At 59.0% G+C, this 23897-nt stretch overlaps 6 protein-coding genes across 6 annotated transcripts; 3 read left to right on the top strand and 3 right to left on the bottom strand.

The window, feature by feature from the left end:
• Positions 1-3343: 3343 nt before the first annotated feature.
• Positions 3344-5646, top strand: INS49_012241 (uncharacterized protein; the record flags this gene model as incomplete). The annotated part of the gene is made up of 3 exons (XM_043172945.1): positions 3344-3452; positions 3538-3968; positions 4093-5646. 3 exons carry the CDS (start codon positions 3344-3346, stop codon positions 5644-5646), a joined length of 2094 nt encoding a protein of 697 aa, XP_043022242.1.
• Positions 5647-6984: 1338 nt separating this feature from the next.
• Positions 6985-10045, bottom strand: INS49_012240 (uncharacterized protein; the record flags this gene model as incomplete). Its single annotated transcript, XM_043172944.1, has 2 exons — positions 6985-9798; positions 9863-10045. The coding sequence occupies 2 exons, from the start codon at positions 10043-10045 to the stop codon at positions 6985-6987; spliced, it is 2997 nt and encodes a 998-aa protein (XP_043022241.1).
• Positions 10046-11731: 1686 nt separating this feature from the next.
• Positions 11732-14542, top strand: INS49_012239 (uncharacterized protein; the record flags this gene model as incomplete). Its single annotated transcript, XM_043172943.1, has 1 exon — positions 11732-14542. The coding sequence occupies one exon, from the start codon at positions 11732-11734 to the stop codon at positions 14540-14542; it is 2811 nt and encodes a 936-aa protein (XP_043022240.1).
• A 1693-nt stretch (positions 14543-16235) lies between these two features.
• Positions 16236-18198, top strand: INS49_012238 (uncharacterized protein; the record flags this gene model as incomplete). The annotated part of the gene is made up of 3 exons (XM_043172942.1): positions 16236-16371; positions 16522-17218; positions 17289-18198. 3 exons carry the CDS (start codon positions 16236-16238, stop codon positions 18196-18198), a joined length of 1743 nt encoding a protein of 580 aa, XP_043022239.1.
• Positions 18199-20664: 2466 nt separating this feature from the next.
• Positions 20665-21707, bottom strand: INS49_012237 (uncharacterized protein; the record flags this gene model as incomplete). Its single annotated transcript, XM_043172941.1, has 3 exons — positions 20665-20737; positions 20827-21371; positions 21450-21707. 3 exons carry the CDS (start codon positions 21705-21707, stop codon positions 20665-20667), a joined length of 876 nt encoding a protein of 291 aa, XP_043022238.1.
• A 661-nt stretch (positions 21708-22368) lies between these two features.
• INS49_012236 (uncharacterized protein) lies at positions 22369-23641 on the bottom strand (the record flags this gene model as incomplete). The annotated part of the gene is made up of 3 exons (XM_043172940.1): positions 22369-22652; positions 22756-23413; positions 23546-23641. 3 exons carry the CDS (start codon positions 23639-23641, stop codon positions 22369-22371), a joined length of 1038 nt encoding a protein of 345 aa, XP_043022237.1.
• Positions 23642-23897: the final 256 nt, after the last annotated feature.

The raw sequence follows: 23897 nt of genomic DNA, 5'->3' as shown, positions 1-23897 counted from the left end.
CCTGCTTTACTTAGACATGGGCGCTACAGTTTTCACTTTCCTTGTGATCCGGTATGGATGGTCAAGGGATGGATGTTCAAAAGCGAGGCTTGCGGGCTGACTGCCGTGCAACCACCCCGAAGCCGATTGAACCTGGTAAGATTTGGAAAGGGGAGAGGGGGGGCAAAAAGAAAAGAATTGGCTCAGTTGTTTTTCTGGAACAATTCCCCATTTGGAAAAAAGAAAAAAAATTGACGAGCCAATTGGCGAAAAAAATGAAAACTGAATTTACTTGCACGACAGTGCCTGGTTTGGGCGGACGTCGGGATGGTGTACCCGTGCCGTTGCCCGACCGCCGAATGGGGACTGCGGGATAAGCGCGACAACGCGCCAAGGCAAGGAGTACCAGAGAAGGAGGGGGACAAGAGCGAGAGGTGCACAAAGAGAGAGAAAAAAAGGGACACCTCATGCCGTGTTACCCTTCCCAGCCTGCATGGCGTTTGACAGCTTGCTGGGGAAAAGGACGCACGGGAGATGAACGCACGCGACCCCATCACTGCAGCCGGGCGAGGCCAACCCCTGAGCGTTCGTCAGTTTGTTCTTCCTTCCATCTCACCCTCCTCATCCATTGCGACACGTGCATGATTTTCTTCCGAGCGATCCTACCCAGTATTTGACATACTTTGGCGTATTGACAAGGGGGGGAAAGAAGGGGGGTGAGAGCGAGGTGGTTTCTTGGTAGATGGAGATGACACGGTGGTGCCGTGCCATGTGTGCCGTAAGATCTGGAGGACAGGGCATCAAACCAGAGATGCAGCACCTAACCGAGGGGGATCTTGCCCTAGCCCTACCATCGGCAGATCTCCGCCACCCTACATTCATTGTCATGGCTGCGCGAACCGCGTTTGTGTGTGCGTGTGTGTGCGCTTGTGTGTGTGCTGGCTCGTCCCGCGGCTAATGGGCCAATCGGGCGGCTGCTGAGTACAGTTATTTTTGCCACGCTCCGCTGTTGGTGTTGCGCAGCGGATGCATCACATCGACGCAACTACCGTGGGGAATTGTGGAAGCCAGTGTGTGTGGGGGGATCTTGTGAATGCGTGTGCGACAAAAGTGTGTGTGAAGATGGGTGGGTGTGTGGGCCATTTAGTCTTCCCTCGTGGCCGCAGCGCTGTTGAGGTGTACTGGATATAGAAGCCGGACAGTCATCATGTGCGAAACAGCACGTTTAGCCACGCTCGCCAGAGGGATTTTAGAAGCCGTCATCTCGCCGACATAGTCGCTGGGCGGCGTGATTGGCCGGCAGGGCGTGCGAGGCGCGGCCAAAGGAGCTCGACTTTGCCAGGCTGGTCAGATCTTTGGTCTTCCTTCCGTGGGTCACCGTGACCGTTTGGCCATGCCCCATGCCCAATCTCAGGGGTTGGGAGAGGAAAAAACCAGGATAGGGCCTCAAATGGTGAGGTGGAAGCGTCGCGGCAGCGAAAGGCAGAGGGAGAAGGGTGGAGCAGGTGAGGTCAGGGCAGGTCAGCAAGCCGTCCGGGGCCCGAAGATTGCCAAGTCGCGGTAGCGTGCCTGTCAGATTAGCTAGCGGGGCTCCGAGATCTAAAAATAGCCCCCACCCACTGCAGTGCATCACGTCCCGAGTCGACTCGCAAAAACACACGGGGACGACGCAGGTAGGTTGGTTATACTGTCACACTCGAGCCTCAGTGGAGCCCAAGCGTCGAGACCGTCACGATCCTTTGCAGCGTTGCCGACAGCCTTCGGGGTCTCTGTGCCGTGTGGTGGTGATGCGCAAGCGACGGGGTGTGCTTGCCGCAGCGGCACCGCGACCAGTAAGCCGGGCATATAGACAGGGGTCCAGCCACATGGCCACGGTGCCGGTGCCGTAGGATCTGGTGTTGGGGGCCTAAAAATATCAAAACAAGGCCCGCGACTAGAGTGCGGTGATGATGCTGATTGCTGCTCTGCTTGCTGATGCTGATGCTGATTGCTGATGCTGCTGTTTTCCCCCCCTTGCAGCGCGGCTGTACAATCCCAAGAAAGATCTCGCGCCTTGCTGGTTTCGGTCATGTTCCGCCCCCAAAATTAAATCTCTGAGACGCTTGACCACGTTTTCGTCTGCCGTGGTTGTTGCACAACATGTCCGGAACCTGAGCCCCGGCTGCGTCCTGAGAGACATTGGTCTGTGGGCTTTTCTTTCCTCTCCTGGGGAACGGTCACGCCTGTGAGCCAGAAACGGTGGCCGACATGCCTTTGTGCCTGATGCACGGGCCTGCCCGCCTACCTATGTGCTGTATTTTGTATCGCACAGGTCCAGGCTGGTACCGTGGGCTGGCGCCGACTCTATCGGACCGCAGCGTTTTGCACTCTCCCCCAAGTTCTAAATCGGAACCCGCTAGTGCCAAGGCTGTCATTTCTGCTCAGGCATGTTGACGACATGTCGTCCCATGTCTCAGCTACGCACCGGGCCAGGGCACTGCTACCTCGATTGACCGAAGCCACAGCCCCGGGGAGGCAGGAGCTTACTGCGGCAAGGCACTCACGCCATGTTGCCATGTGGCGGCTCATATCTGCGCTGTTTCGCTTCTGGTGCCCTGTCTCAGGTTGGGGCCGGCGCTGTTGTCATGGAGGGCTGCAGAGGCTGAGATAGAGAGAGATACTTCGGGGCCACTGGCAGCTGTGCTGTGCTGTGCTGTTACGGACCCCCAAACCGGGGCGGAGGGGCTCGGGGACGGCGATGGCTGCAAGGCAACGCTCATTGCGGCTGTCTGTCTCTCTCGTATGGGTCTGTGTTTCGGAACACGGTGCCCGATTCATATCGGAGAGGCCGTGGATCCATTATTGTAGATGACGCTATCCGTGAGGTTCCTGGCTACGGAAAAGCATATGTGATAGAGTTCAATAACGGCTTGAGCACGTGGCTTGTTTCTCTTTGTGGAGGAGGACAGTGCGCTGGTGACCTTCCAATGAGCATCGAATTGTTCTTTGGATTGACAGGAGGTACTGATTTTGACACGTTGGATCTTCACTGCTCATTTCGCCATCAAAAAGTATGATGTTGGTGACACAATAAGGTCGTGTGTTGAAATTGTGCAGGTGAATGAATTGTGGGGGAGAAGGCAGCAGGGGTAGAAGTGGTGCCCCACGTAATGGCAGGGGCGGCCGGCGCGAGCACCGTGTGTGTCACGGCAAGGACGCTCGGCGAGGACGCTCGGACCATGAAGGGGAGCTCATCAGTCCCAGACGCGTCCGGCGCGTCTCCCTCAATCCAGACATCGTCGTCGACATTGCCCACACTTCGCCAACGCCGAATTGAGCTGTGACACACCCCACAACAGCCAATACCTCAGTGCGCCACACCAAGATGTCTGAGGCAACGGTTGCTGACCGCCAGAAGGCCTTTCTGGATAAGGCAAGAAAGCTCTACAGTGACGGCAAATTGAAAGCGGCCCTGGCGGCCTTTAAGGAGGCAGGTTTCCAAACATACTCTGAAGCCCATGACAAACGACTTGCTGACCCACTCCCTCAAGGCCTTGCTGAGATGCCCTTGCACCAGAGATGTCATGGTGCGGTCAAAGAAGCTGGGATTGAGTCTTAAGGAGATTCAAACCTCTCGCTGCCACTGCAAGGACTTCGAGTCATTGCCGACTTTGAATTCCCCCAAACTCGCCATGTACACACTGGCCAAGAGGGCCTGCACTTGTGGAAGTGACGTCTTTCATTGCAATGTACCCAGCCACCTGAACGCCCTTGATGGTATCATTGCAACGTACGAAAAGCTCGAGGCTCCTGTCAAGGCTCGCCAGTATGCAACACTGCTCATCATTACTTCCCCACGTGCCCCTGAGGGATATCTGAGATTGGCCAAGGCTCTACGCCTGTGTGACACCAGTCAATCACCAGAAACAATCACGCGCTGCAGGTGGATCTACCGCCAGGCCATTCAGAGTGTGCAGACACACGGCGATAAGGACCAACCCAAGTTGAAGGTATGTTGGCCATCCTATGATGTGCATCCATGTGCATTTCATGCAAATTACTAGCTGTGCCTGAACCTATGGCTGCTATATGACTTTGATACTCCTAACAAGCCGTGCTGATTGGTTATCTCAGATCATGGCAGATCTCTTGCGAATGGATATCCTCACAAAGCTGCCAGCTGAATTGCGAACTATGATCCTGGAAATCCTGGGCCACTCTGATCTGTGTCGTTCCATGAGAGTCTCCAAGACTTGGAAGGAAGCCTGTCTGGATCCCAGTCTTTGGAGGCATCTGACGTTTGTCGGGGCGTCTCGTCGAAATCTCCGCAAGGGTGTCTTCAACAATATCATCTCTAAGCGAGCACAGTGTAAAGTCAAGAGCCTGGATCTATCGGGCGTGAGCAAACTCAACATCGACCTGCCAGTCCTCAAGGCCACGCTCAATGTTTTGAACCAGCTAGAGTCTCTCTCCCTGCACGGCAGCATGCTATGTGAGGGAGAGAACATGAGTTTGGAGAAGGCACCCCCTAGCGACCCATGGACCATGACTTTGTTCGAAGAGGCTCCTGCATCCCTCAAGGTACTTCGCATCACAGGATTTCACCCTGACGATGTACCTGGACTTCCGCCAGCGACTTCAGTGATCCCGATGGCCCAAACCCTGGAAGAGCTTTGTCTCGGCTACGTGACAACTGCCTCGATAGGCTTGACCTTGCTTTCCTCAACAACGTGGCCAAATCTGAGGAGCCTGACTATGTGGGGATTCTTACCAAGACAGGGCTTGGATGTTAACTTGGTGAGACTCTTCACTCCTAGCTTGGTTGTGCAAGCTCTGATTGGTTTTCAGGAACGAATCGCCCAAGTCACACCATCACTCAAGTATCTATACATTCACAGACTCAGACCACTCCAGAAGCAGTCCACGCCGTCATGGGAGACTCTAGAGCGACTGAAACTCACACTTCAGATCCAAAGCCAAGGCAGGATAGATCACATGCATTCCCTCCCTCGATTGGTTCCCACAATTCGGTCCTTGGAATTTCCCGACAGAGCTCTCATGGCGCTTCGTCACTATCAGAAAATTTCCCAGGAATACCCAGGCATTGCCCTCAGCAACCAAAACCCCCCAAACAATCAAGTCGTACTCAACAACCGTGTTCTTCCACCTGTGGCGGTGCTTGAACGACTGGAGCATCTGTACATGAGAGATTGCAGTATTATATTCGCTCATACTGTTAACGGTCTTGAGAGCCTGACCTGGTTTATGGACCTCATCAAGCCAAGCATGTCCAACGGCTCACTCACCTCGCTTGCCGTCACATTCTTTCCGGAACTCCGAGTTGAACTTGACAGGGTCCTCAACAAGGACGCCATTCGCACGCTCAGTTGCTTTGATTTCGTCGACGAAGAATCTGGTTCACAAGCTGGCGACTCCTTCGCCAACTGGGTTCAAGGATTCCACAACCTCACCACGGTGGGCGTGTTCCCGCAGGCTTCCGAGGGCTGCTGGATGCACGTCTCAAAGGTGCTAGCGAAGGAGAGCAAGATCGAGACCATCTACACCAATATTCTCACAGGACAAGCGCGCGACTGGGTCCTGGCGAAGGCCCAGGAGAAGGGTGTCAAGATCATCGATGCAAGCCGCATCCCTGAGCCGGTCCTCCAGCCCCGAGACGGATTCAGCTGAAGGACATGAAGACTAGGGACACGAACGTCCCAGGAAGAGATGCCGACCGGGAAAGCAGAGCACGGCTTATCTGTCCTTAGGAAATGTGAGAGAGGCAAAGACCAAGACAAATTCCAAGAGGAAAAAGAAAAGGAAGAAAAAAAAAAGACTTGGGGAGGGGGGCTACTCGACAACGGTGTCCGCATGATGAACAGGCTTCACAGAGACTCCGTCAATCTCAAAAAGTTACCTGCCGCGGTCGAACGCAAGGATGACTAGGGTGGACGGTCCCGATGGATTCATGACTTGATGATTTGCAAAAACTGCATAGCCCCGGAAACGGAATGATACCCAGGCGTTTTACTCGGAAATCGGCCAGGACGGTAACCTGGTCGTCGCAGTGCGTGTGATGTCGCAGAATATCTTTTTTTTTTCAGTTTTCTCTCCGCCGCAACAGGACATACGGAAATGTGCACACTCCTTTACGGTTTTGAGAGGGGGAAGAATAGTCACAACTGCAGCCTTTCCACGGTTGGTGGAAGTATTTCATAGCTGGGCTTTATGGGTGCCGTCGAGGGCTTGAGCATTGCTCGGCCGTGTAGACGGTGCCATTTGAGGCATACGCTGTCGCGATTCGACTGCAGATAGATACACAACCCATGACTATAAAGACATTCTTGACACCACTTTAAAAAAGGATGAAATTGCGTTGTGTGACCATTGTGTATTACCGTCTATCCCTAGACCGAGCCCACACCCACGCCCTGAATTCACAAACGGTTTCGTTTTTCGCCTCTAGGTGGTATAGGTAGCCCTCACCGTTGCACAACAAAAAGATTCCACCGAGCATACATGTACACGCACGCAATCATAATGTCGTCAACCACATAAAGTCATCACAGGAGCGTACAGCCGTTCAGTACTCATGAGGTCGTCAGGTCGTGATGGACGTCAGGGGGGGGGGGGCATGTAGGACTCATAACAGGACAAGGCCATGAACGTGACTCATTATTTCCATCCGCAATGCCAGAAAAACCAAAGAAAAAAGAAGGAGAAAATGAAGAAACCAAACGGTCTTTTGTTTCCAACAAGTGTAGTAGAACCCAAGATTTGTTTCGCCGAAAGGAGGAAAACACCAGACACTCCACACCGTCTCTCTGCGCCGTATGCATGAAAACACACGCCAACGCGGGGGATATCTCCCCTTTCAAAAGGGTTTCAAGCGACGTATTGACAACTCGTGAGCGCCAGAGGCAAAGCAGCGGATGAGATCACCTGATGTCTGCCTCTCCGCCTCTCCCCTCCACGAACAACCATCCCCAACAACAACAACCGACCTCTCCCACTCCTCACCAGTATTTACTCCCCTTGTTGCGAAGCCACAGCCGGAACCCCCGGCGTCGGCGGCACGACCTCGCCCGCGATGAGGCTCTGCAGCTCCCACGGGCTCAGCGTGCTCCGCCGCCTGTTGGCCGCCTTGGCCGCCCTGCTGCGCACCTCGCGCTTCCGTGCGGCGGGCTTGGCCGGGCTAGCCGTAGCAGCAGCAGCAGCAGCCGCAGACGCCTTGGTCGGGCTCATCGCGCTCGCAGCTTTCCTGGGAGACGACGGGGCGGCGCCAGCGCGCGGGCTGCGGTCCCTAGCGGTAGGAGCAGAAGCAGCAGCAGCAGCAGCAGCAGCGGTGAGTGACGACGAGGCCGACTCGTCATTGTCGTCGCCGTCGCCGGCGCCCCCGAGCACAGACACACCGCCCCTCAGCCCGTTCTCGTCGGTACTAAAACTCGCCCCGCTGCCGCTCATGCCCGTCGCGGCCGACTCCCCGGACACGGCGCGGTCCTTCTTGATGGGGTCCCCTGCACCTGCGTCGCCGCCGCTCGGCACGCGCGAGCTTGCCACCGTGGACGTCGAGGCTCCCGCCGCCGACGGCGCGAGGCTGTTCGCGCTGCTGCCGCCCTTGTTCAGGCGCGCGGCCCTCAGCTTGGCCCTGACGCGGGCGGCGTCGGCCTCGCGCTCCGAGGCCGCGAGCTTGGCGGCTATGCGGGCCATGGTCAGGGGCGACTGCTGCGGCGCCGGGGCCGCGTTCCGCGGGAGTGGGAGTCGGGATGATCCGGCTTTCCCTGGGGAGCGGGTCGGTGACTCTGGGGCTGCTGGTCGTTTGGCGGAGGACGATGACTCGGTGGGGGCGGAGGTGTTTACGGGTGTGGGCTGCTGCTTCTCTCTTGGTGACGGCTTCTTCTCGTCGTGCTGTGGTGGTGGAGGGCGTAGGGGCTTGTCATTGCTCGGGGTGGACTTGCTTGGCCGGGGTGGAGGAGGCATCTCAGCTCTGCTGCTGCTTGATGCTGTAGCAGCTCGTGCCTTTGATGTTTCTTGTCTTGAGGCGGCGGACCGCGCAGACGAAGCACTCGTGGCAGCGACAGCCCTAGTTGATCTTTGCCGGGTGATTGCTCTCGTCGGTGTGTCCTTCTTCTCCTGGGCCTGGGCCGCCCGGGTGGCCCTCGTGGAAGGCTTGCTCTGTGTTGGTGTGTCTTTCTTGGCCGACACATCAGACCGTGTAGACTTGACCGTAGTCTTGCTCGAGGCCTTGGAAACTGAGGACTCTGGGGTCGCCTTCGCCTGCAGGTCGCTGCCCAGTGAGGACCCGGGATCGGTGAAGATGGCAGAGTTTGGTCGCGACTTTGGCTTGTCATTCTGTTCCTCTGCAGAGATCTTCAGCCTCTTTTGTGGTGACTCGCCCTCCTTGACCCGGTGAGGTGGTGGTGGCGGAGGTGCCTTAGCAGTGTCAGTCGAAGCGTCCCGCATGAGTTCTGATGACCGTTTCCTCGATTTCTCGGTCAATCTTGCCGATGGCTTGCGGTTCCCTGCGATGACTGTCTCTTCTAGAGGTGTGATCTTTGGTGGCGGCGGAAGTGTCATGGAGTTGGTATCGTCTGGTAGCCCGGTGGAATGCTGCAGGATCTCGATGTTTGGCTCCGATGCTTGCAGCTCGTCCATATCGATGTCTTCAACGTCGTCTTGGAAGATACTAGATGCCGCATCGCTGTCGTCGTCACCCTGGGCTTCCTCGTACTCGGGCGCCATGTCCTCATAGCCAGGGGCAGGAACAAGATGCAACGATCCTTCTAGGCTCGGCGGCTCTGCCTGCTTGAAGTCCATTTGGTCTTCTTCCTGGGCGTACTCTTCCTCCTCCTCCTCATCATCGTCGTCGTCCTCCTCTGCCTGTCCTTGCTCCTCCTCTTCCTCCTCTTCTTGAAGCGTTGATAGTTGGAACGGATCATTCCCACCAATTTGCCCCAAGTTCTGCATCTTGACCGGACTGAGACGCAACCCCATCTTCAGGTCCTCCATGTCGACCGGGTGCCCGCCGGCAGCCATTCTACGGCGCCAGCCGTCGATGAGATGCACGGCATCCCTCCACCGGGTCTCCATCTTCTCCCAGCCGTCACGCAGGCGGAAGATCTCCTCCTCCCGGACGACGACCTCCTCGAGGGGCACGAACGACGGGTTGGTGAGCAAGGTCCGCAGGTGCTCGAGCACGCTGGTCATGTCGTTCGCCATGTCCTCGGGGCTCGTGGCCAGCACAACGGCGTTGCTGTCGCCCTTCTTGCCGGCGAAGTCCTGTTGCTGCTTGTCCCAGCCGCTCATATCCTTCAGGCTGTTGCCCGTCTTGTGGATCAGTGAGAGCAGGGCCTCGTTCTCCTCGCTGAGGCCTTTAGCCAGCTGTGCCAGGAACCCGTTCGTCTCGTGCCGCAGGTTGTACCCCTCGTCCATCGTCGAGGCGCCGGCGTTCATGTCCTCGGCGCCAATCTCCCCCGCCACCTGTATCGTCGTGATGGTGTTGCCCTTCCGCTCGCCCCTGGCGCGGCCCGCGTCCGTGACGGCCTTCTTGAGGCCGTCGATCTGCCTGTCCCGCTTGCGCACCTCGTTGGCGCAGGCGGCCCTCGTCTCGGCGACCAGCTTCTTGGCGCGTGCGGCCTCTTCCTTCAGCTTCTGGATAGTAGCTTCGGCGGCCTTGAGCTGCGAGCGCAGGGCGGCCTCCTCGGCCTCGTGCAGGGCCACCTTGCGCTCTGCTTCGGTGTACCTGTCGTGCAGCCGCGAGAGGTTGTCGGTCTGGCGTAGTGAGTCGGCGCGGACGGAGCGCAGGGTGGTGGAGAGGGCCTCGCGGTGCTCGGCGTCGCGCTTCATTTCAGGTTAGCGGTGGGAAGTCGGCCTTCATTTTTTTTTGGGCAGGGTGGTAGCATACGTCGCGGCGCAGGATCAGGTCATTGACCACGCCCATGATCCGCCCCATGGTGTCTGCGAGGTCATGGTCATTGTAGCCCGGGTCTGCGAAGTCGATGGTTCGCCCATCGCGCAGCAGGCCCCGACAGAGTAGCTGGTTGTTTATGTACAGCGACGCTGTCCGTAGGTTTTCGGAGTCTATCATGATGTCGTTGTGTGTCTGGCGATCATAACGCCAGAGCCGATGGCCTCTGTTGGGCGGTTCGAGGAGGTCGAGGAGGAAGCGTGTGGGAGTTCGAGTGCACACGGTAGGGACAAGGGCGCAATGTTGAAGCTGGCGGCGGTGGGCGAGTAGTGATAAGAACTTGGAGGCTAGATAGATGGTGGAACAATGCCGTGGTTTTGTTGTTTTGCGATCCCAGGAGCTCCGAACCGAAGCTGGTCGGCGACTGTGGCCGTCACACACAAATTACTAGAGTCGCTGGGCGGATGAAGTCAGCAGCACCGGACTACTACGAGGTGCGAAACAGTCTATCCAGTCCGATGGGACGAGGGAAACGAGGAATGGGCAGGCGCGCAAGGTGTGAGTGAGAGGTGTGTGGCCACCCTTGTTCCCGCCCGTGGCCACGGACGGCCGGCCTTGTTTGGAATCGCGTGGGGCGGGCCCGTTACCGGGGCAACACACACGTATCTCGCCCATCAGTGCATGAATTTTCATTTCACATTCCCTGCGCGACTCGCTCCTCCACTGCTCAGGCCTTTTCAGGTCCAGCTGTCAGCAGTCCTCGTGGCATGCTACTATTGGGATGGCATCCCGGCTCGTCACGCTGGTCGCGTCGGCCCAGGCCAGCTCCTGTGCTCGTCACATCGCGATGCTCTCATGCATCGGTGGAGTGCTGGTGCCGTTGAACGAGGCAGTTCATGGAGAGGCGATGGGAAAGAATATCAACTGTCGTCTCAGAAAGTGCTCACTTCGTGACTGATTTGTCTGACTTACAGATGAAGGAAAGCCGCTTCTGGTACGTTTGAGACGCAACTCTCACCAACACTCGATCACAGCCCGGTCACCATCCCTCAAGACATTCCTTGGACTCACTTGATCCTCGCAAGCCTTCACTCTGCATGAACATCGACACGTTGCCCTACGGATTTGACCAGGTCATGCTAACAAGTGTTTCTAGTTTCTGCTGTGCAACAGTGTGCACGAGACTTGCTCTTCCGATTTTGAGTTCGCCGGCCATCGCTGTCTGCACCGACAGAACCCAAGGCCAAATGCATGGTTCTCACTGACCTCAACTGAAGGTTGTGTAGAGAACCTTGACCTTCCACTCGTGGCAAAGTGTCTAAGCCGAGTTTGCTCGAGGTCACAACGGGGAAGCCTGCGCCGGAGAGGGTGTCATGGACGAAAAGTGCCTGCCACACCCGGAGCCCTCGCCGAGACATTGGCAAACTGCATGTCTGAGATTGGAGATGAACAGACACGCCCAAGCTCATGATCATGATGCTGTCAGCCGATGGCCAAGACCCCGTCACGATCCGCCGGACTCGGCACCAGACGTGGACATGAGCTGGCGCCGAATATATGCAACGTAGATCCGATTCAAGAACCAGGGCAAGGCAGGCAGCGGATTCGTCGCCGTTTCCGACAAGGACAGAACGGCGTGATCATTCCTCTGCCCATGTAATAAATTGAGTTGTGGCTGCTTGTTTCAAAGGTCCCGAGACCCCGCGTCATCCAAGCCCGCCATGAACAAAAGGTGGGGTTATAAGCTCCAGGGACATCATCTCGACCTCCCTTTGCTTGGTTTTGTTTCCGCCATTCATATGTGGTAAATGAATTGGATCGTCTAGGAGATATCTGACATCTGCATCTGGCATTGTTCCCCTCACCATGACCCTCGTCGACCTCTCCGTGAAGCCCAGGTCACGCAACTCCGTCCAGCCCGTGGACATACGCTTCGAGCACCACCCCGATGGCTTCGGCATAGGAACCGACAGGCCCCGCCTGTCATGGCGGCTGTCAGCCAGCACCGTGCCCCACAACTGGATGCAGAAGAGCTACCAGGTCCAGATCAGGAGGCACTCGGGCAAGACGTTGTCCGACCAGAAGCCCGACGTGCAGACATGGCGCGTCCCTTCTGACAGCTCCATCCTGAACGAGTGGCCCGGCCGGCCCCTGCAATCTCGCGAGACGGCATCCGTCCGCGTCCTGGCCTCTGGCCACTCGCTGCCCGACGACCCGGGCCCCGTTGCCAACTCCGACCTGTCCGTGTGGAGCGAGTGGCAGGACGTCGAGGCCGGGCTCCTCCGGGTCTCGGACTGGAAGGCCAGGTTCGTCACCTCGACGGAGCCGCCGCCCAAGAACGGCGTCCCCCACCGGCCCACGCTGTACCGCAAGGAGTTCACCCTGGAGCCAAAAGGCAAGCACACCCGCGCGAGGCTCTACATCAGCGCACTGGGCCTGTACGCCGCCTCCATCAACGGCCGCCGCGTGGGCGACCTGGAAATGGCCCCCGGGTGGACGAGCTACCACCACCGGCTGCAGTACCAGGTCTTCGACGTGACCGACCTGCTAAAGGACGGCAAGAACGTCATCGGCGTCGAGGTCGCAGAGGGGTGGTACGCGGGGCGGCTTATCTGGATCCCCGGGCTGCGGAACCTGTACGGAGACAAGCCCGGGTTCATCGCCCAGCTCGAGACCCAGGATGACGGCGGCAGCTACGACTACTCGGCCCAGGTCGTCTCGGACGACTCGTGGGTCAGCCACCCCTCGCCCCGGCTGAGCTCCTCCATCTACGACGGGGAGGTGTATGACGCCCGGGAGGAGCTTTCGGGCTGGGCCAGTCCGGAGTTTGACGCTGCTGGTTCCTGGGATGCAACACGTATCCTGGACGTCGACCTCGAGAAGGTCAAGCTATTCTCACCTGACGTGCCGCCCGTGCGGGTCACGCAGACCGTGGGGGTTGTTGACATCTTCAAGAGCCCAAGCGGCAAGCTGCTGGTGGACTTTGGGCAGAACCTCGTGGGCAGGGTCAGAATCCAGGGGCTGCAGAAACCAAGGGGACATGAACTCCAGATCAAGCACGCAGAGGTGCTCGAGAACGGAGAACTAGGCACGAGGCCGCTACGCGACGCCAAGGCGACGGACAAGTACATATTCTCGGGCGACGAGAAGGCAAAGGCATCGTGGAGCCCCGAGTTCACCTTCCACGGGTTCCGCTACATCGAGCTCACGGGCGTGGCGGCCGAGGAGCTGGGCAAGGACAGCCTGTCGGCGGTTGTGCTGCACTCGGACATGCGGCGCACGGGGCACTTCAGCTGCTCGAACGAGCTCATCACCAAGCTGCACGAGAACGTGGTGTGGGGCATGCGCGGCAACTTCCTGTCGGTGCCGACGGACTGCCCGCAGCGGGACGAGCGGCTGGGCTGGACGGGCGACATCCAGGTGTTCTCGCCGACGGCGTCCTTCATCTACGACTGCTCCGGCTTCCTGGCCAACTGGCTGCGCGACCTGGCCATCGACCAGGGGACCAACGGCGGCGTGGTCCCTTGCGTGGTCCCGGACGTGCTCAAGGGCTACTCGGCGCAGGACTCGATCCCCGAGGCGGTCTGGGACGACGCCGCCGTGCTGGTGCCGTGGACGGTGTACAACTGGTCGGGCGACGCCGAGGTGCTGCGCCGCCAGTGGGCGAGCATGCGCACGCACGTGGACAAGAGCATCAGGCGCGGCCCCGACGGCCTGTGGGACGAGGACAACTTCCAGTTCGGCGACTGGCTGGACCCCAACGCGCCGACGGAGCAGGCCGACTTCGCGCGGACGGACGGCACCATGGTGGCGGACGCGTACCTGGTGCACATCACCGAGGTCATGGCACAAATCGCGGTGGTGCTCGGCGACGCCGCGAGCGCGCAAAAGTACCAGGGCGACTACGAGGTGCTCAAGGGCAAGTACCAGGACAAGTACATCGCGCCCGGCGGGCTGGTGGTGGGCGACGCGCAGACGGCGCTGGCGCTGTCGATCCGGTTCGGGCTGCTCGAGGCGGGCGACGAGGCCAAGCAGGCGGTGGCGGGCCGGCGCCTCGCGCGGCTGACGCGCAAGGGCGGGCTGCTGGTGGCGACGGGGTTCGCGGGCACGCCCGTGGTGCTGCACGCGCTGGCGGAGAGCGGCAACCTCGACCTGGCGTACGGGATGCTGCAGCAGAAGACGTGCCCGTCGTTCCTGTACCCGGTGACGATGGGCGCGACGACCATCTGGGAGCGGTGGGACAGCATGCTGCCCGACGGGAGCATCAACCCGGGCAGCATGACCAGCTTCAACCACTACGCGCTGGGGAGCGTCGCCAACTTTTTGCACAGCGTCGTCGGCGGAATCAGCCCGCTGCGGCCCGGGTGGGGCACCTTCCTCGTGCGGCCCAGGCCGGGAGGGGAGCTGAGGCACGCCGAGATCAGCTACGACGGCCCGCACGGGAGGATCGCCGTGCGGTGGGAGCTGGGTGAGGCCGAGGGTGACGAGACGCAGGAACCTTCTGGGGCTGGGGAGGACGACGGGGCGGGCGGTCAGAGCGCGACGAGGGCGTTTCAGCTCAGGGTGGAGGTTCCGCCCAACTCGAGGGCGCTGGTGGTGCTGCCCGGGCAGGGAGAGGGCGACGGCGAGTGGGTCGGGAGTGGGATCCACGAGCGGACGGGCCTGGTTCCGGCGTAGGCTCTGGGCTGGGCTGGGCTGGGCTGGGGACTGATGACTGATGTCTCGTGATTCTCAGGAGAAGAAAGCATAGGCTGGTTGACGTGATGAGGCGAGAGCGTTATGTGTGGCTGGAGCTACCTATAGAAGGGCGCGGCGATGACCGAGAACATCTTTATGTGGTACGGATGGGCCGGTTCTATTTGGCAGACTATCTAGTCTGCTGTTCGCACTGGGCACAAGGAACAGCTCTCGGAAGGGCGGCATCTGCTGGGCGAGATTGTGTGCATGTGCATGTGTGTGTGTGTGTGTGTGTGTGTGTGTGTGTGTGTGTACAACTACCTAGGTACATCAGTATCTAATTACCAATTATCTGCACATTATAGCTGTGACAATGGCTGTGACTATGGCTGTAATTATGTTGATAACTGTGGCTGGAAACGCCATGACATCGCAGAATGTGACATCTCATAGGTGACACCGATCGAGCGCACTCTCTCAGGGGCAGCACCAACCAGGTGGTCTACCTAGGTACTGCACGGGGTACCTATACGGGTACCACAGCCAGTTGCATCGGTAGTTGGGCGCAGGCGAAGCGAAACCCGGCAGCTTGGTCCTGAGCCGGGGACAGGCGTGCGCTCTGCATGGCTTGCATGGTCCTGCATGAGCGGGAGGTGGAGCCGGCAGCAGCAGAAGCCCATGTCTGTGGGTGTGTTCCGTATCTGTGTCCCCGTGTTGTGTGCAGAAGTATACGTGTATGAGGTGAGGTGAAACCTCGACGGGCCTGACGGGAGGGACCACAGGGCCAAAGAGGGGAGGGGCGCCCCCACAGCACATCAGACTCTGGTGGGCCCTACCTCTCTCTCACCTTGTGCAGCTTCCCTGCGCCTTCTGCCACCTTCGCTCGGCCTGGGCGAACCAGCCCAGAACACGCCCCAAACCCTGAACCTGACCCCGAACCTGCACCCGGGCCAGATCCGGACTGAGGTCATTTCAGGATCGTCACTCGACCCGACCGGGTCTGGGATTCCTCATCTCAACGCTCATCTCGTTTTCCCATTTCAACCACCTCACTCTCTTTGACACTCGCCCTTCCCGTCAACCAACTTCCACCCGTCCCCTCTGTCCCATCTCCCCACTCCCTGCCCGACGGATGATATGTTTGTTGTCTTGGCACCAACGCACGGGATTATGACTTTTGTGATATAGTCTTTTTTGCCCGCCGTCTCTGTCCTTCTAGTTCCTTTTCGTTCTGCCCCTGCCCGACTTGACGTGTCTTAATTGAGATATAGATACGAAAGCAGTTCGACCAACCGACCAACCGACCGACTGACCTCCCGTCATTCTGCCCTTAAACACCGAGGCTCACCGCCGCCCATTCCCTCTCTCTCACCTTCTCCTGCTCCGTCTCTCTGCCTCTCGCTGCCGCATTCTCTCTGCTTGCCAGCTAGCCTATATCTGTCGACCAGGACCACGAACGACCACGACATCATCATCATCTCGGCACCTCGGCACTTTCCATACTTCGCAGCCTAAATTTTCCACCCACCTGACTCATCAGTCAAGGCATTTCCAACGTCAACAACGGCAGCGATTGCCTAATTGCAACTTTTTTTCTCACATTCATCCTCACACTCGCAACCTCTCACTCTCTTTTTCACTCTCACCGTCTTCCTCTCCATATTTACTTGTAATTACCATCGCCACTGCCATAATGGCCTTGTCCAATATGTCCAAAGAGGAATGGGAGGAAATCGCCCAGACCATTCCCAGCAAAGACGATGCCTTCATCCAGAAGTACATGACCGGCCGTGAGGCCCTCATAGCAGAGGAGAAGAAGCAACGAAGTGGTATGTGAAGGAGACGAAGAAGAAGAGAGAGCACCCCTTCATTCCCTACCACTAGAGCCACCCAACTCGTTCCTCCCACCATCCCTCCCCCCTTTCCGCCACCAGCTCATGCCTCATGGTGAATCTAACATTCATACCCTCAACCCCCAGACCACTCATTCCGCCAGAACCTCTCGCCAATCGCGCAAAAGGCATGCCGGATTGTGGAAAGGATCCGCGAGGAGGAGCAGCGCACGCTTTGGACGCCCGAGTACGAGGACCGGCTGGCGGTGCGCGAGGGCTGCACCATGCACAGCGGCATGATGTTCACCCTGGCTAAGGGCCTGATGGAGCGCACCAAACTGTGGCGCATCGTGCGGCGGATGCCCAAGGGCTCCATCCTCCACGCCCACCTCGACGCCATCGTCGAGCTGGACTACGTCTTCGACACCCTGCTGTCCGAGCCGGGCATGCACATCTGCGCCCCGGACGCCCGCCTCGGCACTAGCGAGGCGAGGGCCGAGGCCGTCGTCAACTTCCGCTTCTTCGCCCGCGACAGGAACCCGTCCATGTCAATATGGGACGACGCCAGCTACCAGCCCGGCGAGTTCGTCCCGCTGGCCAAGGCTGCCGACACCTTCCCCGACGGCGGCCGCGAGGGCTGGATCCGCTGGATGAAAAGCAAGACCACCATTTCCGAGACCGACGCCGTCGAGCAGCACCACGGCGTCGACCACGTGTGGAGGATGTTCTCCAAGTGCTTCGTCATCATGGGCACTGTCATCCACTACGAGCCCATCTTCAGGAAGTTCCTCAGGAGGATGATGAAGCAGTACTATGAGGACGGCGTTTACTGGGGGGAGATAAGGTAGGTGGTCCCCTGGACCGGTCTAACGGTCACGTTCTATTCGATCCATTGCATGCTTACAATGAGATAGGTTCACCTGGCCGCTTAATTACTACCGCCTCGGCCAGGAAGTTCCCGAATCCAACTACAGCCACATGTTCACGGTCATCGACGAGGAAATCAAGGCGTTCCAGGCGTCGCCCGAGGGCAAGGGTTTCTGGGGCCTGCGCATGATCTGGACGTCCCTGCGCATCTGGGACCAGAAGTCGATCGTGCAGAACATGGACCACGCCATCACGACCAAGCTCGAGTTCCCGCACCTGCTGTCCGGTTTCGACCTGGTGGGCCAGGAGGACATGGGCCGCCCGCTGACGGACGTATTGCCGGAGCTGTTCTGGTTCCGCAAGCAGCTGGCCGAGGAGGGCCTGTCGGACGGGGCGATGCCCTTCTTCTTCCACGCGGGCGAGACGCTGGGCGACGGCACGGCGACGGACCAGAACCTGTTCGACGCGGTGCTGATGGGCACCCGCCGTATCGGCCACGGCTTCAGCCTGTACAAGCACCCGCTGCTCACCGAGCTGGTCAAGGAGCGCCGCATCCTGATCGAGTCGTGCCCTATCTCTAACGAGGTCCTGCGCCTCTGCGGCAGCATCATGAGCCACCCTCTGCCCGCCCTACTCGCCCGCGGCGTCCCATGCGCCCTCAGCAACGACGACCCGGCCATGCTCGGCCAGGACACCGCCGGCATGACCCATGACTTCTGGCAGGCCCTGCAGGGCTGGGAGAACCTCGGCCTGGCAGGACTGGGCAGTCTCGCTGAGAACTCGATCCGCTGGAGCTGCTTCGAGGACCAGACACAGGACGAATGGGCCCGCGACGTCAAGGAGGCCAGCCTCGGCTCTGGGATCAAGGCCAGGAGGCTCAAAGAGTGGGAGATCATGTGGGAGAAGTTCTGCCTGTGGGTATGTGAGGAGTACGGGGAGGAGTATGGCGACGAGTAGATGAAGAAAACACAAGGTGGAACAGGGGAGACAAGGAGACAGACGCGAAACCGAGTCGAGTCGAGGCCGAGTGTTCGACTCAGGGGGATGGCTTGAGTGCGCCAGATGGGGCCAGTGAAGTGACTCCCAACGGCAACACCAGCGCCAAGTGTGGCCCGCCGACTCACAACCCCCACGACCGACTCGACTCTTCAAGAGTGGGAGTGACAAGTGGACACTGCGTCCCCGGCGGAACCCCCAGTTCAGCTCCTATTGACTGGACAGAGAGGAAGTGTGCACATCCCGCACGCTCAGGCCCCCGACCTGAATGGGAGAGGAAGTCTGTGGAAGGAGGGTGGGGTGATCCAGCGCCAACTCGGGCATCGTGGCACCAGACGATGACAAGTGCGTATGGAGGCTGGATGGGTTACATTCAACACCCTCTGGGGAGGGAGCTGTCAGGCCGGGTGCTGACGTTGCCGACGGTGCGACGCAGGGAGACGGAAAAGACAGGGCAAGCGAGGCATTACAGCATTACCGGGACTGTTTTCAGGCGTCTCTCGGGTTCTCGTGGGGTGGCTTGCCTGCATGGGCATGACTTATATCAAAAAAGGCCAAGGGGGCGAGAGGGAGTTTTTTATTAGACGGACCAGGCTCAACCCACCACATGTGGGATATACATAGATACGTAGATACACATAGAGAGGGGCACCCCAGCAGCGCAAGAAAAGAAGGGAAAGGAACGGGATGGAATGGATGGAAAGGAAAGGAAGGAAAGGAAACATTGATACACCAATACTCACTAATACAAAATACCCATTTGACTCAGAAGCCGTGACAACGACGTGCTTTGTGGAAGGGTGGGTGCTCAGGCAGCATTGTGATGTGTCGCCTCGCAAGGTATGCCTCTCCGGCCGGCGGATCGTCGCCAGGACCCTCGTGTCACCTCTGCCTCGACTCGCTTGGTGGGTGGCACTGCTTGCTCAAGCGCCAGCCGTGAGCCGAGAAAGACATGCAGTGTAAGTCTAGCGACAGGAGGGTATCATCGAGAGCTCCGAGCTGAGCTGAGCAGAGCAGAAATTTGAGCAGAACAGAGCAGTTGTTATCTGCCAGCAAGCACGTCACGCCGAACGTGCCGCGGGCTGAGCTGGGATTGTGATTCCTCTTGCTAAGCAGGCGTCGCGGGGCAGGCAAAGGGCGCAGACGTCAAGAGTTTCCCCGGAAGTCAAAAATGCCATGCCCTTTTTTGTCTCACGGTTACGACGTCGTGTCCCGGCTCGCCGGGGCCTTGGTCGGACTGGGTTTGTCAGTTCGTTGTCATCTGCAGGCAGGCAGGCAGGCAGGCAGCTCGGCAGCCCGGCAGCCCGGCAGCTGTGCCACTTGCGTGGGATGTGTAGGTTTGTCTCTATTCTCTTCTGCGAAGGTGGGATCTCTCTGGGATGGATGCACGGTAACAAGTACATGTATCTCGTCGGGCATGCTGCAGCTACGTGTGTTACACCACACCCCCACCCCTCCTCGCACAGGAACTCGACGTCTCCCTGGTGATGGTGGTACCAAGGCGTGATTGGCTCGCAAATTATCAAATAGGATCCGCGGGCGGTGAATCCTCTTCCCGTATTCCGACCTTCATATATCGAGCGGGCATCCTGATTCGACCATTCCTTGCACCTTTTTGTCCCCCTCCTCCCCCAAAAGGGCTGAGTTGCGTTCCTCATTCGAGCCGCATATCGCCATCGCTGGAATCAAACTCACTCCTCCGCCCCCCCCCCCCGGAAGGAATGCCTGCCGTACGAGGGGCCCACGCACGCGCGCAACGCATGCACTTGGCCACGTTTCTCGGGCTGAGGCTGTTGCCACGAGGTCAGAGGAACACCCCCTGGCTGGATCCGTCCGATGGGCTTCGGGGTGGGAGTGGGAGAAGGGGGGGGGTTTGGGGGCGTGCCGGCCGGAAATAATCATGGCCCTGCATGTACGCGAGCTTGGAGGAGTCTTTGATGACGGCATCTTCGGACTCTGTTTCAAACATTGCTGATCGTTCAGGGGCGCGAGTGACTCTATTGCTTGGGGTCTGAAGGGAAAATATCAAGATATCCAGGCATAGTATGCGTCGAAAGCTTTGATGATTACCTAGGTGTATTCGCTACCAAGTATCATGCATAATTTGGGAACAATTCAAATTCACTCTCCAGGGGAGCTGAGTTACGGATGGGACACCGCGAAGTCTGTATTTCCAAAATGTCCGAATATCTCGTAATTACGCAGCGGTACGTATTGCAAGACCCTACATATCAGCCCAATATAAGCCTACCGAATCCAAGAGGTCGTTTGGGTATGTCATCGGACTCCCACAGGCGCAAGCTGCGAAAGAGATATCCCGTAGATATGAAGGAGCAACTGCAACACAACCGGTGCAGCACGAGGCTGACATCTTGCAGCGGTCTATTGCCTCGCCACACCCAAGCATACTGCTCACGGATGTACACCCTACTTGCCCCGCCTCAGGGTGTTGAAGGACCGGTACATGCGCTCCTCCTGCAGAGGCGTGAACTCGGTGATACTAGGACTGTCAGCACGTTTCAAACGAGCAAGAAAAGCAGATACGACCACAAGAGAAAAAGTGGTACGAGGACCAGTCGCATCACATACCAATCACGGCTAGCATAGTCCATATAGTTATGAACAGGATCCAGCCCAGGCTGGTCAGGGCACGAGTCCTGCCTCACAGGACACCCAACGGTAGCGACGCTGGTGGCGGGCGTGTCGTCGATGAGGTCCCCCTCGCCGGCACAGTCAAACCCATCGAAGACGTGAAACAGCCCCAGCCAGTGTCCCACCTCGTGCGTCGCCGTCTTCCCCTTGTTGTCGCCCGCGTCCCACGGGACCCCGGGCCCGCCGGGCATCGCCCCGGGGCTGACGAAGCACCCGTCCCACACGAGCCACGAGGTCCCGTTGACCCCCGTCCCCGCCGGGTCCTCGACGGGGAAGCTGCACAGCCCCGTCGCGGACCCGGCGTTGGTCATGAGGCCCGTGTCCAGGTACAGGTTGAGGTCGTCGTAACCGCCCCGCCGCAGCGCCAGGGCCTTGTCGCGGATGCGCGCCTGCGTCGTCCAGGAGTCGTTGACGCTGTGCGACACCTCTGCCACGGTGAACTGGACCCCGTGGGGTGCGTATGTCTCGTTTAGGACCCTCATCTGTGTGCGTGTGCTTGCGTCAGTCGTCCGGGTGGTCCGGATCTCTCCGTGTTTGTGGACATGCCAAACTCGCCGTACCTGATCGGTGATCATCCCATCCGTGACAAACCCGGCGTTCTTCGTGTCCTCGACGACGTGCACGTACGTCGTGATGAGCAGGCCCTCGCCGTCGCGCCTCTGCAGCGCGCCCTCGGCCCGCTGGGCGTCTCGGAGCCTCGCGGCGGCCTCGAGTGCCTCGGGCTCCGGGTCGCTCGAGCCGCACTTCTCGCGCGCGGCCGCCTGCGACACGAACGCCAGGCTAGCGAGGTTGGCGACAAAGAGGGTCCCGAACTTCATGGTGTCGCCATGGTAAAGCTGAGGTGGTGGTTTCCACCACCTCCGCAGGCGCGCATGGCGGCTGGCGTGGGCGCGAACGTCTTTTTAATTAAAGAAGCAAGCAACTCGTATTGGTCAACCGTTGATCTGCAGCAGCTCTGTAGTAGTCGAAAGGGGAAGGTGACGGCGGCGATGGGTTCATGCCAGTGCGCGCGTGCCCGGGGCCAAGGCTGTTCCGAGGTTGGCAGGCCGGGCTCCCAAGCCCGATGCGGACAAGTATGCGCCCCTGCCGAGATTCCCGCGAGGGTTGACCAGTGCGCGATACGACCTAGATTTGTGGATTTGAGCTGCAGTGGTCCTGTCTCCAAGATTCGAATACGATGCGGGACCGTACGCGATTTGAGAATGAGGTGGTGATCGGAAGAAAGACTGGGGATACCTAGAATTATACCGTGCATGATCGCCCGGGATAGAGAAAAAAAAACAACAGATAATGTCCATTACAATCATATCGTAGTGACAACAACAGTAATAATACATACTTTTTGCATGCCATGCCAGGCCATGCCCGTGCCCATGATTTCCAACGCTATGCAATGCCATCCATATTAATTCACACACTGTCCACATAGGGAGAGAGAGTGGGCTGGGGGGAGCACTTGAGCCCTTCCGACCACCCGCTTCAGTCTATTTCCATCACGTTGGTTTGGAAATGGGGCTGAATCTGAGGCTGAGGCTGGCCCCACGACCGCCTCAGCCAGTCCGCGAACCTCTCGGGTACAACGCTCACGCCCGGGGACTCGTCGATGAGGTCATTGAGGTTCGGCCGTCCCACGGCGTACCGCCCGTCCGCCGTGGCCAGGAGCTGATGGAAGTAGAACCAGCGGCGCCAGTTGCTCGTGTCGGTGGGATAGTGGATTTGCGCCTGGATGTAGCCGTACTCGTGGCTGATTAGATTGAACGGAACTGTGACGGCCCTGAGGTTAGCTTGCAACATACATAATTGGTCTACCAGTGGGGGGCGGGGCCTGCACCACCACCGAGCTCGACTCAGCTCAGATCAACTCACCTCCTCGGACGCTCATCGCCGCGGCCACGATGTCCCGGACGCTCAGCTGGTCCCCCCGCATCCGCAGTTCCCTCGGCCAGCGCTCCGGCCCGATCTCGATGGCGGCTGCCACAAACCGGGCCACATCGAAGACTGAGGTCATGGACACGGACACCGTGGCCCCCTGGGCGTTAGTCTCGACGATCTCAGCCGTCGCGTTGCCAATGTCCGCCAGGTAGTCTCCCTGGTTCGCGAGGGTCTGCCCCGCGCCGATGTTGAAGGCGGCCAGGCCGCCGGGTGCCAGCCTCTCGTACAGCACGCCGCACGAGAAGACAGTGAAGCCCATGGGGGGAAGGGAGGTGGGAGAGGAGAGCGGCTGCGAGTTCTGGGGTTGCGGCTGCGACAGCTGCCTGAGGCGGTCCAACGCCTGCGCAGAGCCGCGGTCGTCGAGGGGATAGTTGGACGCCGGCGGCCTGCGCGCCAGGGCGCCCTCGAACTCGGAGGGCACAAAGGTGCGGACGCGCGCGAGGTGGGCGGCGTCGATGAGGTGAAGTTGCGACGGGCCCGGTATTGTCGATATGACAAGGTCAACGCCCCGCAGCGCGTAGCGGAGCTCGTCGACGTCCGCGAAGTTGACCACGGCCACCTGTGCCCCCAGAGCCTCGAACTCCGGATGCTCCTGGTTGGGTCCCCTTGTCAGCAGATTATCTTCTAACGGGCAAGGCTGCGTGAGGTTCGGACGGGTTGGGATGGGTTGGTTGTATTAGGTTGAAATGGGAAGGAGATGGGATAGTGCTTGCTTGCTGCTTACCCTTGTGGACAGAACAAGCACGGCATTGGCGGTCTGGGCTATCTCCCCGGCTAGAACATAGGCAAAACCGCCTCCGCCGGCGATTGCTATTCTCATCATGTTTGTATGTGTGTGTTATGTCAACACCGGCTCACCCCATTTTGCCCGGGATCCAGAAGAAGCCTTGTTAATAAGAAGCGCGCCTGCTATCCTCTTGGTGTGGTGAGGCTCCGCCCTCCCGCGTTTGCCTCCCGCGGTGTGCCTGGAAGGGGGTTTGTTTGAGAAAAAAAAAGAACGGGGCAGACGTCGACCCAGTGGCACGGGGCGAGCGAATGGCGTCCACGGGGAGAGCCTGCTCGGGAGAGACCACCCA

The sequence above is a fragment of the Diaporthe citri genome (genome assembly GCF_014595645.1).
Source record: "Diaporthe citri strain NFHF-8-4 chromosome Unknown scaffold_6, whole genome shotgun sequence".
In the NCBI taxonomy this organism is placed as follows: domain Eukaryota; kingdom Fungi; phylum Ascomycota; class Sordariomycetes; order Diaporthales; family Diaporthaceae; genus Diaporthe; species Diaporthe citri.
The sequence above is the reverse complement of the archived record's forward strand: the minus strand, read 5'-3'. Positions and strand labels throughout refer to the sequence as shown.